This window comes from Melospiza georgiana, chromosome 14, assembly GCF_028018845.1.
Source record: "Melospiza georgiana isolate bMelGeo1 chromosome 14, bMelGeo1.pri, whole genome shotgun sequence".
Classification (NCBI taxonomy): Eukaryota; Metazoa; Chordata; class Aves; order Passeriformes; family Passerellidae; genus Melospiza; species Melospiza georgiana.
In genome coordinates, this window is record NC_080443.1 from 13,851,691 (window position 1) to 13,865,912 (window position 14,222).

General features: G+C 50.1%; 1 protein-coding gene across 1 annotated transcript; it reads right to left on the reverse strand.

The window, feature by feature from the left end:
- Positions 1 to 277: 277 nt before the first annotated feature.
- Positions 278 to 14,162, reverse strand: COG4 (component of oligomeric golgi complex 4). Its single transcript, XM_058034385.1, has 19 exons — positions 14,011 to 14,162; positions 13,482 to 13,564; positions 12,710 to 12,824; positions 11,686 to 11,860; positions 10,898 to 11,091; positions 10,382 to 10,487; positions 9,162 to 9,319; positions 8,618 to 8,676; positions 7,065 to 7,198; positions 6,415 to 6,533; positions 5,916 to 6,082; positions 5,119 to 5,284; positions 4,768 to 4,830; positions 4,185 to 4,301; positions 2,518 to 2,610; positions 2,107 to 2,190; positions 1,697 to 1,798; positions 1,176 to 1,304; positions 278 to 967 (listed from the first exon to the last, which is right to left on the reverse strand). Exons 1-19 carry the CDS (start codon positions 14,155 to 14,157, stop codon positions 833 to 835), a joined length of 2,346 nt encoding a protein of 781 aa, XP_057890368.1. The 5' UTR covers positions 14,158 to 14,162; the 3' UTR covers positions 278 to 832.
- Between the last annotated feature and the right edge of the window lie 60 nt (positions 14,163 to 14,222).

Below are 14,222 nucleotides of genomic sequence, written 5' to 3' on the forward strand. Positions count from 1 at the left end.
TCTTCACAGGATAGCAAAGGCCCAGCATTGCATGGGAAAAGCTTTTCCAGGGGTGGAATGGCAGAACCTGCATGCAAGGGCTGGTCTTCCCTGGCCCTGGCTGAGGGAGACAGCACAGGACAGCAGCCACAGAAGGCAGCCAGGCAAGACAAGGAAGATCCTCTGGATGCCCTGGCACAGGGTAGAAGAGAAGAACTGGAGCAGAGCAGAGCTCTTGTCCCACATCTCTCCAGCTCCCTCCAGGCCCGCAGCTGAACACAGCGCTGGAGACTGCAACTCAACCAAGCAAGGTTTATTTACAGAGTAGCTGTACAGAGCCAGCAGGGACACAGCCCCACTTCCTTCAGAGGCTTTCTAGTGATTTTCCAAGCACCTTCCCAAGGAAATCACTCCTTTTCCCTTCCACAGAACAGTTCCCATCACCACCAGGAGAGAGCCAGGGTTCAGCATCTGTGACTCCAGTAGCTGACCCTTAAACTGGGGGCACAGAGGGAACACAGCTGCAGCAGCAGACCCGTATTTCAGCCCCACCTGTCCTGGCTTGTGGCCTCCTGCAGGGCAGCAGAGCACAGGGAGTCAGGAGCAGGCACTGGCCTGTGTTCTCAGAAATAGCATCATCCTGCCCTCAGCATGAGAGATTCCTTCTGCTCCCACAGGATGGCAGGTCTTCTCACGGAGCCCAGGAAAACCCTTTGCTCCAAGGAATGCGAGCAGAAGGGCAGACATCATTCCATCCCCACAGCCTCCAACAGGCAGCCCCAGGACAGGATGTGGGCAGGCTCCAGGACTGCAGCCTCAGCTCCAGCGTGGTGCTGACCCAGGCTCTGCCCAGCTACAGGCGCAGCCGCTTGATGTCCTCGCTGCGGAAGTCGATGCGCAGAGCCAGCACCTGCCGCACCTCGGCCGGAGTCAGGCGCCACGTGAGGGGACCCGAGTTTGGACCCCAGTAATCCAGAATTTCTGTCACCTGGAAAAACAGGGAGCTGTAAGAGATGGCTCAGCACTGACTGTCCTCACAGGTAAGTTTGAAATCAAGCACCATCAGATACAGGGAAACTTCTCCAGGTTCTCCACACCTTGTGGGTGTGATGATACGTGGATGAACTGAGTAAAGCCAAGTGCAGGGCAGTGGTGTTCCCACAGTCCCCCAGTAGAAGCAGACAAGTGCAGCTCACCCTTTCCAGGTTGAGGATGGTGGCCATTTGGGAAAGACGGGCAAACTTGTCACGGATAGTCCACGTGGTGACTGTGGTGAGGTAGGCTATGAGGGACCTCAGCTCCTTGTCAAACTGCAAACCACCGAGCTGTGAGCACAGAGTGAGATCTGTTAACTCTCCAGGCAGACCATGGGGTTGTGCCAAGACACCAGTTAAAATCACAGGGAGGCAGGGGCAAGTCTCTGAGCAGGCAGGTCCCAGTTAAACCATTTATTGCAGGTAGGGTGGCTTATGTTTAGACCCACCTTAAAACCCAGTCCCTTTATTGGTGCCAGCTCTTTTAAGTCCCATCACCAAACCCACTTTGTCCCTGTGGGTGCTGATGTAAAGGCATCCCTGAGCTGGTCACTGGTGGTTGCAGAGTTTCTTATAGGGTAATATTTGAGGGTAGAGGGTAATATTTGCATCTGCCCTGCCCCATCCTTTACTGAGAGTTAGCAGTCAAGACAGACTAAATGGTAGAGGAGTGTTTTGCTTACCCTGCTGAAGGTAGATTTGAGCAGCACTTTCTCCAGTTCAATAGCTATGAGACTGGTCATAAGCCCAGTGAGAGTATCATAAATCACTGGAGACAGTCCAGCCTGGAAGCAGAAACCTGTGTCATTCTTGTCAGGAAAAACTGAGCAGAGGTCCCTAAAGCCCAAGGCTAGGAGAGCTTGCAAATAAGGACTTGCAGGCTCGGCAAGTGGGGAGCGGCACAGAAGTGATCCAGGTACTCCTTGGGGCCTGCAAGCAGGCTTTGAGAATTGCAGGAGAAGGGAGTGACTGGATCCCTATGAGCCCTGCAAGGCACTGGAGGACAGCTCTGCTTGCCAAGCAAGGGAGGAGCTGGAGGATGCCACGTGGAGGTCTGGCCAAAGCCTGGCAGGCTGCCTCCTCCTCCTCTCACCTTGAACTCTGTCATCTGCTGTTCCAGATTGACGATGAACTGCTGCACCCAGGGATCATTGGCCTCATAGTCACTGAACTCCTCCTGACAGTGAAATGCAGAAAGGCATTGTTTACAGAAATGCAGAAAGACATACATTTTCAGGCCACATTGCTGAAGTAAACCACAGCCAATGGCCCAGAGGACAGGAAGGGAGGTCCCTCCTGAAGCTGCACTTCATCCCTTCTGCTCCTCCGTAGCCAAATGTCCCTTTCCAGGCTCGGCTGCAGAGCAAGATCTGGGTATTTTACTGGTGCTCTGTGCCAAGCAGATAACTGAGGGGAAGGAAACAGAGGCTGCTCTGACTGTGCTGCTGAGCAGAAGACAGAGAATGCTCAAGTACAGCCGGAAGCAGAGAACACAGAGCCTCACCTCCTCGATGTTGTGGGAGACAGAGAGGAATAAGTTGATCCATGGCTTCACCTGGGGTTTGATGGCTGTGCTGTTGAGCTCATTGAGACCTTCCTGAGCAAGACAGCAAGAAGAAAGGACAGTGAGGCACAAAACATTTACAAACAGGCTGTCTTGATGCTGCTTCCCAGCTTGGGAAACTGGCCCACAGACTTGCACAGGAAGCTGCACTCAGAGGGCTCAGATCCCACACTCTTCCGGTGCCGGAAGGCTCTGAGGACACCATGACAAGAAGAGGAGGAAGGATGTTGGCCCAGAAGCTGCTGTTGTGCTGACTTGTAGTGTGGTCTGAAGGGCTTGTGCTTGCCCACCCCATCCCACACAGCTGCAGATTTCCTGGCAGGAGTGAGGCACCTGGGGTAGGTAAAAATGCAAACTCCATTTTTTCACTCAGCACCAGCCAGGGCACAGTGACTGAACTCAAGTGATGCCTCCCACCTGCACTGCAGCTTAGCTCAGTAGGAGAATCTAAAAGGAAGATAAAAGCTGTAACCACGGTTAGTTCCCTGAATTAATCATAACCCCAGCACATGCCATCTCCCCTGAGCAGCAGGCTGTCAGCAAAGCTGTTCTGTCCCCTGTGATGAGAGCTCTTAAAGCCTCTCCTGCCAAGCCACCCCTCTTTGGCTCAGCAAGGTGTCATGAAAGCTCACTCACTATGAAACTGTGTCGGTTCCGATTCTGACTGGCATTTGATAGAAGATTTTAACTAAAACTGGCATTTCTGAGAAGGGCCTGCTGGCAATTGTCCTTTTCTGAGGTAAATTCAGCGTGTGTGTGACTCAGGCAGCACAGGAGCTTCCTCCTCAGCCTCTTGATTGCTTTGCAGCCACTTTTAAAACCACACTAGAGTCAGATTGGAGAGTGTTACTCCTTACTGATAAGCTCTTTGGTTTTAATACTGACCACAGTCCCCAGGAGGGTTTGCTGGCAGTGCTGAACTGAAGGCATCTGCCTGCGCTGAACTGCAAAGCCAAACAAAAAATAATCTGACCCCTCCGTGAACTACAAAGGCAAACCTACTTAAAAATATTCTCCTTTGCTTGGTTTCTTTCCACATGAGGTACTAGGTCTTCCTGCTTCTCTCCCTGCCAGAGACCAGTGACATTTTAGGTCTACATTTTAGACACTGCAGGCCCCAGGAGACTGGATTTAGCCAGAGTCCTCTGTTCCATGCTGTGGGAATTTGCATTTGGGAAAGAAGGAGAAACCTGAGAAAAGGGCAGCTCTTCTCTACCAACCTGTCTTCAGCATTACTTAGTGAGGCTGTGGACAACCTGACAATGTACTGTGCCACGAGGGAGAATGGAGGAGATGGAAATGCTATTAATATTTCTTTTCCTGAAAATGCTGAACCAACTGCAAGCCCATGCTGAGTGAAGACAAATGAAGCAACATTTCTTCTGGCTCTGCAGCTGCTTCCAGTGCTTTTTATGCAGCTGTCAGCTGGTGTGGCTGTGTAAACAGGCTGGGGCTGTTTCCATGCCTCAAAGCTGACTGATTTGCTCCCTCCTGCACCCTACCCAGCACTCCTGGAGTCAGACATGGCCTGGCCCTAGGCTGGAGTGATTCCTGCCAGAGTTCTCCCTGAAGACGCCAGCAGCCAGCAGTAATTTGGAGAGACTCACCTGCAGCAGGTCACGGAATTTGTTGGAGACAGCAGCCATGTCCGAGAGGCAGCTCTCAATCTTGGCCTGTGCCTGCTCACCCCCAAATCCTTGGCTAAGCAGTTTGCTGCAGTCACTCTGCAGGGAAGAGATCCATGAGCAAGCTCCAAATTAATAACCTGGGCAGTTTTTATTCCTTTGTGTTGCTGAGCTCTGGCTGCCCACCAGTGTGTGGGATAGGACAGGAGCCCAACTCTTGCTCCTGCAAAGGCAGAGGCTGCTGGCTCCAGCTGAGGGGAGAAAGGACAGCAAGAAAAGAAGCCAGGGGCTGTCTAGCCCAGTATCAGAGAGCTGCAGACTCTCCATGATGCACAGGTTATTCCTGCACCAGGTCAGTCAGGCTGGAGGAACTGGTATTTCTGGCTGCTGCTGTCAGCCGGAAATTGCTCTGCCAGCTTAAAATTCCTTCCCTAAGGCTGGAGGGCAAAGACCTCAGGAACTTGGGCATATCAAAGACCAGATGGTTTACTTGACCCCTGCCTCCACCAAGGGAGGATATTATAAATTTGATTGAGGAAAAACCAGTAAAGAATACAGACTGCACCTCCAAAGTCTTCTTTAGGGTCATGATGTTTTCACTGCAGACTTCCACATTGTTTAAGGTCACCTGAAAAAAAAAACCAAAACAAACCCAAGCTGGATTAAATGGAATTTCCCAGCTCCTCACCCCCAAATCCACACATTTAATCTATGCCCTGCTAACAGTACAGAAATGCAAGTTCTTAAGGGACAGAGTTGCTACTGTGAGATCAAAGCACTGCAGATTCACTGAGTTGCATGAAGCTAAACTCCAGCAATGGAGCACATGTGCTGAACCCCCAGCTAGTACAGAGTTCAAGACAGTTTACTGCTTTTCCTCAACATCCTTCTACACCAGAAGAGCCACCAAACCCACCAGAAAGGACTGCTTGGCCTCGTCCGTGCTTTCAATGCCTTTGGTGTCGAACTTGCCCTGCTGCAGGCTGCTGTGCATGATGTTCACAGCACTGGTCACCCCTCTCTGGAAGTCCTGGAAGGTCGTGGCTGGGAAGCCCTGCTTCAGCTTGTTGTACAGAACCTCCCTATAGGCAAGCAGAACACACCAGGGTTTAGAGCAAGCAAAAAGAAAATTATGCTCTGTGCCTGGGGACAGCGTTCCGTCTGAGATCTGACCTGAACAAGGTAGTGGAACTTCAAAGGGGAAAAAAATCCTGGCAAATATCTCCTGACAGCATCAGAATGCTGAAAGAAAAACATAGCCACCCAGTTTCTGAGCTTTCCTGAATGTCCTTTCTGCAGCTGCCTGCTGTCTTCAGACACAGCTCCTCACTCCCACAATGAAATGAAAAATAGCAGGACAATTTCTGCAGTCTCACCCAAGTTTGAGTCATCAAGTAACCCACAGTACAACTAGGGGTGACCATGTACCCTCAGGCAGGGTAGTACCCCAGTGCTACAAGGCAACTCCATCTCATAGGGATTTTGGCCATCAGGTTCTTTTCTCTGTTTGTCCCACAGGTGGATCACCACTACTGTGAGAAAAGATGCCCAGATCCAGCTTCCCACATCTGCCACTGCTTCCTACAAGGATCTTCCATGGAGATGACAGAGGCTCGAAGGCAAAGAACACCAGGAAGACCATCTGCCAGCAGCCACTGTTTGCAGAACGTGAGGTGGAGGCCCCTTCCAATGAACCTGGTGTGTTTTCATTACCTGAAGTCAGACTCCAGCTCAGTGGTGGAGTGGTTGATCATAGCACAGAGACAATCTATGCTGGAGCTGGACAGAGCACGCCCAATGCACTTCTTCACTATATAAAACACATCATCCACCATGCTGGAGGTGAGCTGGCCCTTCTCATAGCTGTCCATGGCAACAGCCTGCAAAGAAAGCTCTCTCAGTGCCCTGAGCTCTGTGAGCAATGCTGCCCCAGCAGTGCTGAGAGACCAAACTGCCCATCTGCCCCCTTCCCCCTGCACCCTGTGTGGTGGCACCACTCAGACTAGGCTGCAGTAGCCCAAAGACCTGGAAGATACCTGGGGTATGTCTGAAGTCAAAGTTCAGAAACAACCACTTGCTTTTCAAGGCCAAAGGAAACAAAAGACTTTCCCAACAACTGCAGATTTGCCATGTATGCATATCCCTCCCTTGGGATGCTCACCAGAGGACTGAGGAGCACACAGAGAAAAGCATCTAAGAGGTTTTCCCCCACCTTGTTGACAGTCTCCCTCATGAAGTATTCCTCCATGGTGATGTAGTAGCCAATGAGCTCTTGCATGGTGCAGCTCAGCAGACAGTTGTTGAGGAGCTTGTCCAGGTATTTTTGATGCTCTGTGGAACAAAAGAGAGACCTATCAGAAGGAACCCAAGGCCAGGAGGCAGCTCCACTGAGTCCCCTTGCTGTTTGTCTCATGGGACCCAACAGACACACACCTGCCAAGCCCAGCCTACACCAAATCACAAGCCTCAACTGTGGAGCTGAAATTGCTGAGCTGGATTTTGCAGGTGACTGAAGTGATTCCCAGAGCTCCACAGAGTACCAAAACCCTGAGCCTTTCTTTTTTTTTTGTGGTCTCCACCTTCAGGATTTGTGCCTGCAGTGACAAAATGGTTCTTCCTCTCTTTGGGGACTTTATTTTCTTATACTCTATGATCATTCTTAATGTTGGTTTTCCTCTTAGAGGGAACAACCAGTGCTGAAAACAGGTTTGTAATGTCTAGGCTACACAATGATCTTCCACAGAGCACTCCCAAAGTGTCTTTGCAGACCCTGTGTCCCTCTGCTCTGCCACTAACTCAGGTATATCTCCATTTCTGGCTTTGATAAGCAGAGCCTATGAGTATTGGTACTCAAGGTGTTACCTTGCTTTACCTCCTCTGAGGCCATGGCATCTCCCACCTCAAAATCAGCTATGATTCGTCTCTTGATGAACCTCAGGTAGAGCTCACTGCGGGCATTCATCAGAGTGACTTCTGTTAAAATAGGGTCAAGCTCCCTGGAAGAAACAGCAAGAATCAAGACAGCAAGACTACAAAAGGAGAGGCACTTATTTAATTCAGTTAAGTAGTTCTCTGTTCCCTTACTATGAGATCAGTACTGCCCCTTTCCATCTGTGCTGTTGAGAGGCAAAGCTCAGCAGAATAACTGGTATGTGCAAAGAATGCACACACACAATCAAAATACCTCCTGGGGGAGATCTGGGGGATATCTCTACAATTGTTTTTTTCTCACAAACTCTACTCCAAGATTTAGCAGCACTCCCCTTCTTTTTTCTCATAGATCTGAGAACATCCACGTTGAAATCACAGTGGTAAGGACTGCAAGACTCAAAGCAACCTGATGTAACTTCAAAATGAGTCCTGTTTTGAGTGGGAGGTTTGACTAGAGGTCTTCATTAGTCCTTCCCTACCTCAGTTTTGCTACAATTCCATGAGCCCTGTGTAGCCAGTGTTAGAAATGCCTGGTCCCTGCCATCTCCATGTGTGTGTTTTTGTGCACAGACTCGTGTGTTTCTCTGCAGATGATGAAGAATCTGTTTAAGCTCAACAGCTCAGGAAATGTGAGATAAAAAAAGCATGTTACAATGCAGAACACAGTGTTCAGATCAGAGATGACTGAAAAAAAGAAAGACTGACACATCAGCTTTTTCATCAGTGTGCACAGAAGAATTTTACAAATCCTGCTTGGATTTGTAAAATCCAAGGTGGACAGGTGGGAGAAGGAAACACTACCTTTATTTTAGAGATTAAAAAAAATCAGAAAACTGGGATGCATACAGAGTTACTCAGAGCAAATAGTAAGTAGAAACATTAATTATGCAGGCTCACAGATAGATCTTCCTTGAGGAACCTGTTTTCTTTCAAGGCATGTTTCTAAGTCAGGCAGTCCCAGAAGGGCTGGGTGCACTTTCAAATGGCCTTGCTTAAGGGTTATGTAAATATTTACGATAAGAAGAAAAGAGGGAGATTGAAAGCACTGCAGTTTGTTGTTAAGAAACTGATGGTATGGAGCTGCTGCTGCAGCAGTACAGATAAGGTAAAGATTTATTCCTGTTTGGGTCATAAATTATCTGTCAAACAGCTGCTCTGTTTTGTGGGCTCTAGGGGCTGTACTCTGGCCATGGAAGGGCAGTAGGCACTGAGTTAAAATCTCAGTCCTTCATGTGCAGGGATATCAACAGCCCTCCAGGAATGCTTAGAGCCAAGGCTTAGAATTAATGACTAAGCAAATTAAAGCCCCACTACAGAAGCTTCCTTTACAGAAGGGCAGTGAAGGGCACCTAACAATTGGATTTTTAAAATTAATACCCACAAAGCTTCTGGAAGAGTGGGAGAGTTATCTAAATGTTAAGTAGTGTTAATAATAACAACTCCAGAGTGAAAGGTTAGATAGCATAAAGAGTTTTTCTTTGTACCTTGGTTCAATCTTCTCTGCAGAAGAACTTCTCATCATGCTATTCTGGACTTGCTGGAACTGCAATCACAAAAGAAAGGGAGTCTTTGCTGATGACTTGTAGTCTCTAAGGGTAACAGGAATGCTTTGGAGGAAGCACTGCCAGAGAAGGGAATCACATAAGTTCACTTCCTCCTCCCCCAAGGAAGAGCTCATCCCTCCAGGAAGGGTGTTGGGATGGGACTTGACCAGAGGCACTCAGGTATGTGACCATGAGACAGTAACAGCAGAAACAAGACAGGGGGGGAAGGTGTACTGAAAGCACCCTACAGACCTGCACAGCACAGAGTGCCCAGGGTGCATTTACCATGCTCCAAATGAATCCTTCTCTGCTTCACAAAGCAGTTACAGACTGAACCCCTTCAGCTATCAGGGTAAATAAGGAGTAAGGCAAGGATTCTCTCAATACACAAGGCCAAACTCTGCTACCTCTATGGCAGTGGGAACCCACAGAGCTGGCTGGAGGGCACAGCTGCCTGCATGAGGCAGCCTCACACTGCTCTCACCTGCCTGTGGTAGTCCCTCTCCTTGATGAACTTGTCCACCACCTTCTCCACCTGGCGGTCGCACTCCACCTGCAGGTGCTTGATGAGGGTGTAGAGCCTCCCTGGTCCATAGTAGGTCTCCACAATGGGCTGGTGGGTCTCCACAATGCGAGCAATCCCTGCAGGGAGGGGACACACACTCAACCAGCAGTTCCCAGAGCACAGCAGAGCTCCACAGATCAGACCTAAAAAAGGATCATTCACTCCACAGATAGAGTACAGATCTCCTGGAGCAGAAGCCATCTCTCTGTCTCTAAAGAGAACTCCTGCCATGCCCTGTGTGCCAGCTCCAGCTGCCCTTCAGCTCAGCAAGATACAAGGTTTGAAGCTTCCCCAGGATGAAGCCACACAAGCTAAATCTGGCAGGGGGCACAACTGCCACCCAAATGCAGTCCCAGCTTTTAGCACCTGCAAGGCTACAGGGAAAAATCAGCCCAGGGAAGGCTCTTGGGCACACACTTGCTGCAGAGAGCAAGCATTAGCAAAGGCAAGAACTCCTTGGAGGAAAAGTTCATCCACAAGGAAGCATCTCTACAATATTGCCTTCTTCTCACAAACACTCTACTCCAATAGTTAGCAACGCTCCCCCTGCTTTTAACACTACTGGCAAGAAAGCTCTACTGGTGCCAGGCTGGGAGAGTAACTTGGCAGGGGTGCAGCCTGGAACCAGAGCAGATTTCACAGAGAAGGTGGTTAATCACCATGGGATCTCAAGTACTGTCTGTGGCATTCCCACAGAGCATTCATATTCCTTTCTCTGCTTTCAAGTTCCCATGGTGCTTCTTGAAGAGCCAGGCCTGGAGGCACCAACAGCTGCTCGTCCCTAAGGGATCTGATTTGTTTGTCTGGAGAGCTGCAAGCCTGAAGAAACCTCCAGGGAATATCCATTTGTTTTGAGGATGTAGAGAACAGGAAGAGTCTGATTCCTGGGGGAAGCCAACAAATCCTTTGCAAATGCACTTTGTGCCTGTACAAGATGTACACGGGAAAACTTGCTTATTGTGATGCCCTCTCCTGGTTAGAATCAATCCTACCAGCTGTGTCCCTGTCCTCGAGTGAGACACCTGTAGCTCAGAGGAGAACGAGGCATTTTGTGAGCTGAAATTGAAAGCATTTAAATTGATGGACAGTCTCATCATGGACTATTTGCAATCAATCAGGAAGGAGGAAAGGAAGATTACCTTCAAAGAGGAGTGTCAGGGTGTCTGCAAAGATGACAGCAGCTCGACGGTCACTCATGTCTGTCCCCATCACCAGCTGCAGGTTCTCTTCTGCTTTGTTGGCCACCTGCATGGCAACAGGAGCAGTCAGCTGAACACCCAAAGGTATTCTTCAACCCACAGGTCCTCTATCCTTCCCCTAGAGAGCTTTTATTGGCCTTCCCAATGCAAGAGCTATTGTTGTTGCTCCTCCTTTGACCAGGGATCCTTTCCTCTCTTGTGGAAAACGCAAGGCTCAAGGAAAGGCAGGAACTTGCTCTTCTCTTTCCAGGCTCATTGGATAATTTTTAAGCAAGTGCACAGAGCAAGACACAGATACCAGAAAGCCCATCCCAGCATACAAATGCAAGGAGAGATATGAACTAAGGCCAGTGCTACTTTTCTAAGGTGAACAAGCCACTGCCAAAATCTCCTTCCACAACATCTATTGACAGAGACTGGGTTTTGCTTTCCCCCGGGTGTCACAGAGCCTGTTACCTGCTTGCAGAGGTACTCAGAGAACTTGCTCAGCCCCTCTTCATGTAAGCCTAGCAAAGGAAAGATCTTGAAGAACCGTTCCACCTGGGGCAGGTCTCCCTGCTTCATTGCTGTGTCAAATTTTTCTGTGACAATTGTCTTCAGACGCTGCTCTGCTTCCTGCAGGAGCTTCAGGTTGGCATCAATAATTCCCCCTGGTCAAAAGGACAGAAAAGAAAGGGAAAAGTGACAGCACAATGTTAGTATTGTATCATGGGCTACTTTTTTCCCCAGGAGAGAGACCAGCACTGTGCAGCCCCAAGCTGAGAAGGCAGAAGACACACTGGAATTCCTCTACAGGCACAGACAGACAGGTTGGTGCAGGATGTAATGTTGTGATTTTGCATGAAGGACAACAACACATCCACTGGGATTTTCCTCTTAGGAATCTACCAATTTACCCCCTCATTTCCAGTTGCTCTGCTTGGTAGCACACCGTGACACAAGAACAATTGATAGCCTTCTCCCTCCCTTCTTCTGGCCTGAACACTTTGTCCTTTGCTTAGTTAGCACCTGAAATACTATTACAGCTGTGTGCCAGGAGCTTCCTTTTCAATTAATGATAATTCTGGTGTAATAACGCTTCAAAAACCTTCACCACTAAGTCAGTCTATAAAATACTAAGATCTCTGGCCAGCATTAGATTTTCTGCTTTGTCTGTTGGGCTGAGGCAACCATGGGAAATGAGCAGCCTCTAGATATCCACTGGAAAGGTGACTCATGAGCATCTCCTCACAAACAGTGCTTACCCTCCTTGCCCTGACGACTGAGCTCAATCACTGACTTGTCCAGACTCAGGTAGCGATGGATGTGAGCTGCTGCTTGTTCATAGTCTTCATTTCTCAGGGCTGTCTGAACTCCATCCATGCAGAACTTCAGGTCAAGGATGTCATCAGCTCTCTGAATGGCCTGATAGAGTCGGTTCTGAAAGAAAGGCAACCAGTGATGCTTCCAGCTGTGGGATGGACAGGGAGAGGGAGCTCTCAGAAGGCAACAGGAGGGAAAAAGAGACTGAAGCACTTCTCTATACAGCAAAACTACTCCATAAGCAAAAATCCCACACTACTCAAAAAGTGCTAAGACCAGTGGGCTCCACAGGATGAACAGTATATGTCAAAACTGAGGCTGAACCTGGAGGCCACAGTTCTCTGTAACAAACAGGCAGAGACCAGAGAGGACAGCACACATTATCTGTCCGATCTGAGCAGTTGTGCCAAGTGCTGGCATTGACACCCCTCAGCCTGTCCCCAGACAAGGAACAGAACAGCCCAGATTCCTGACCTGGCTTGGGTGACAATCTCCACTGTCCTCAGTACTGTGTAGCTGCCAAGATTGCTAGTCACCCTATTCAGGGTATTCTACCAGAGCTGCATGGACAGAAGGGGATGCTGGAGAACCAGCTGCTGTATGGAGGAGCATCCTGGAAGTGTTCAAGGCCAGGCTGGATGGGCCTCAGAAAGGTGTCCATGCCAACTGCAGGAGAGTTGGGAACAAGAGGAGCTTCCAGCCCAAACCATTCTATCATTCTACCAGTCTTATACCATGCAATGCCCATGCAATGCCCAGAAGGACACAGCTAAAATCAAAACCACAGCAGCTTCCAGCCCACCAAAGGCAGGGCACATCTGCTCACATCTGTGAGCACAGAACACACAAAGACAGAACACAGCAGTCCTAAGCAGGAACAGGCAGTGGGGAAGGTGCACTGAAAGCACCCCAGACTGGCACAGCACACACAGAGTGCTGACAAGCCCCAGCCCCTCAGCCCGGTACCTTGGCGAGGTCGAGCTGCCGGACCTTGCTGCTGACGTTCTCGGCCAGGTTGCAGGTGAAGGTGACCATCCCTGCCAGCTGCTGGGCATCCCCCTCAATCAGCTGCAGGCTGGGGCTGAAACACACAGAGCTGGGCGTGAGAGGCACACAGGAACCACCTGGGGCTGTGCAAGGAGCCTGGCTGTCTCTCCAGGAACAGCTGGGCCTGTCACAACACTGCCAGTCATTCCATTGCCTTCCTCTGGGAGCAGAGCAGGAGGGAGGAGCAGGCTGGCTGCTTTGGGAGAGGCTGCACAGAGCAGCTGTGCCGTGCCACCACACAGGGCATGAAGGAGCCACTGGGCCCTTGGGACATTCTCCACTTCTGAAGTGGAGGTGAAGGCTGGAAACCTTTCCTTGGAGTTCTGCTAGACACAAAGGCCGTTCAGGATGATTTCCCAGCCTGCCTGCACAAGTTCACCCTGCAGGGCAGTAATATTTGTTCACACCTGGCACAGCCTGGCACAGGACACCTGATCCAATAATTGATGCTGAAACCTGGCACCCTCTGAGATAACACTTTCAAAAAGCTTTTGAGTCTACACCAAAACAGGTCACTCTGGGTGAGGGCACAGCTGGGAAGAACTGGGGATGAGGATCCGACTCGTGTTCTCTACCACAAACTGATTTAAAATCTGATATTTTCTGAGAATGGATGTTGTGCTTCTGCTACAACACTGACAGGAGTCTCTGGGCCATGCAGCAAGGAGAAGGAAGGGGTTGGAACACTGACCCCATGCGATGAAGGGCAACCATCTTATTCTCTATAGTGCTTTGCTGCTCCAGGAGGGCATCCAGCTCTTCCTGCACGACTTTCTGAAAAAAATAAAAAAATGAAGGAGGTGTTATGTGACTTCAGCTCTCCTCCAGACCAGCAGTTTATCATAGATGCTATATCCAAGCCAAGGACACAAGGCATTAGCGCTTCCAAGAGCTCATATGACATATAAATATAAATCCTTTCTAAGCTCTCTTAAATCCTTTATGATTTTTCTACTTGAAAGCATCGGTTTTGGAATCCTCATCACACCGCTTTTAAGTCAGATATCCCACAAACTCCTCCCCTGACTGGGCTTCCAGTGCAGGAGATCCCAGAATCTTCAGGCTGCCCTCGGTTCAGGGATCCGCGGAGGCGACACCGACCCAGGGGTGGGTAAGTCTTTGTCAAACACCTCTAGAGAGCGCGCAGCAATGAGGGGCACAGTGACAGCGGGGTATCCGCTTTTCGGGGCCCCGCTGCCTCCCTGCCCGGCCGCACACACCTCCTCCTCACACAGCCGGCTGTAGGCGGCCTCCAGGTCCGCCAGCTCGGTCAGCGACTGGATCCGCTCCATGGACAGGGCGGAGGCGGCGGGGCCGCCGCTCTCCCCCGGCGGCGCCTTCGGTCCCGTCACCGTGGCCGCCGCCATCTTGGCACACAGCTGACGCGGTCGAAACCACCGTGAGGCCCGGCGGGACCGCCAATGGCGGTGCC

Excerpts from the sequence above, each read along its gene's own strand:
- COG4 (XM_058034385.1), bottom strand. The coding sequence starts at position 14,157 with ATGGCGGCGGCCACGGTGACGGGACCGAAGGCGCCGCCGGGGGAGAGC. Across the intron at positions 11,092-11,685 it reads CAGTCGTCAGGGCAAGGAGG|GGGGAATTATTGATGCCAAC; the intron begins GTAAGCACTGTT and ends CCTTTTGACCAG. Across the intron at positions 7,199-8,617 it reads GCAGAGAAGATTGAACCAAG|GGAGCTTGACCCTATTTTAA; the intron begins GTACAAAGAAAA and ends TGTTTCTTCCAG.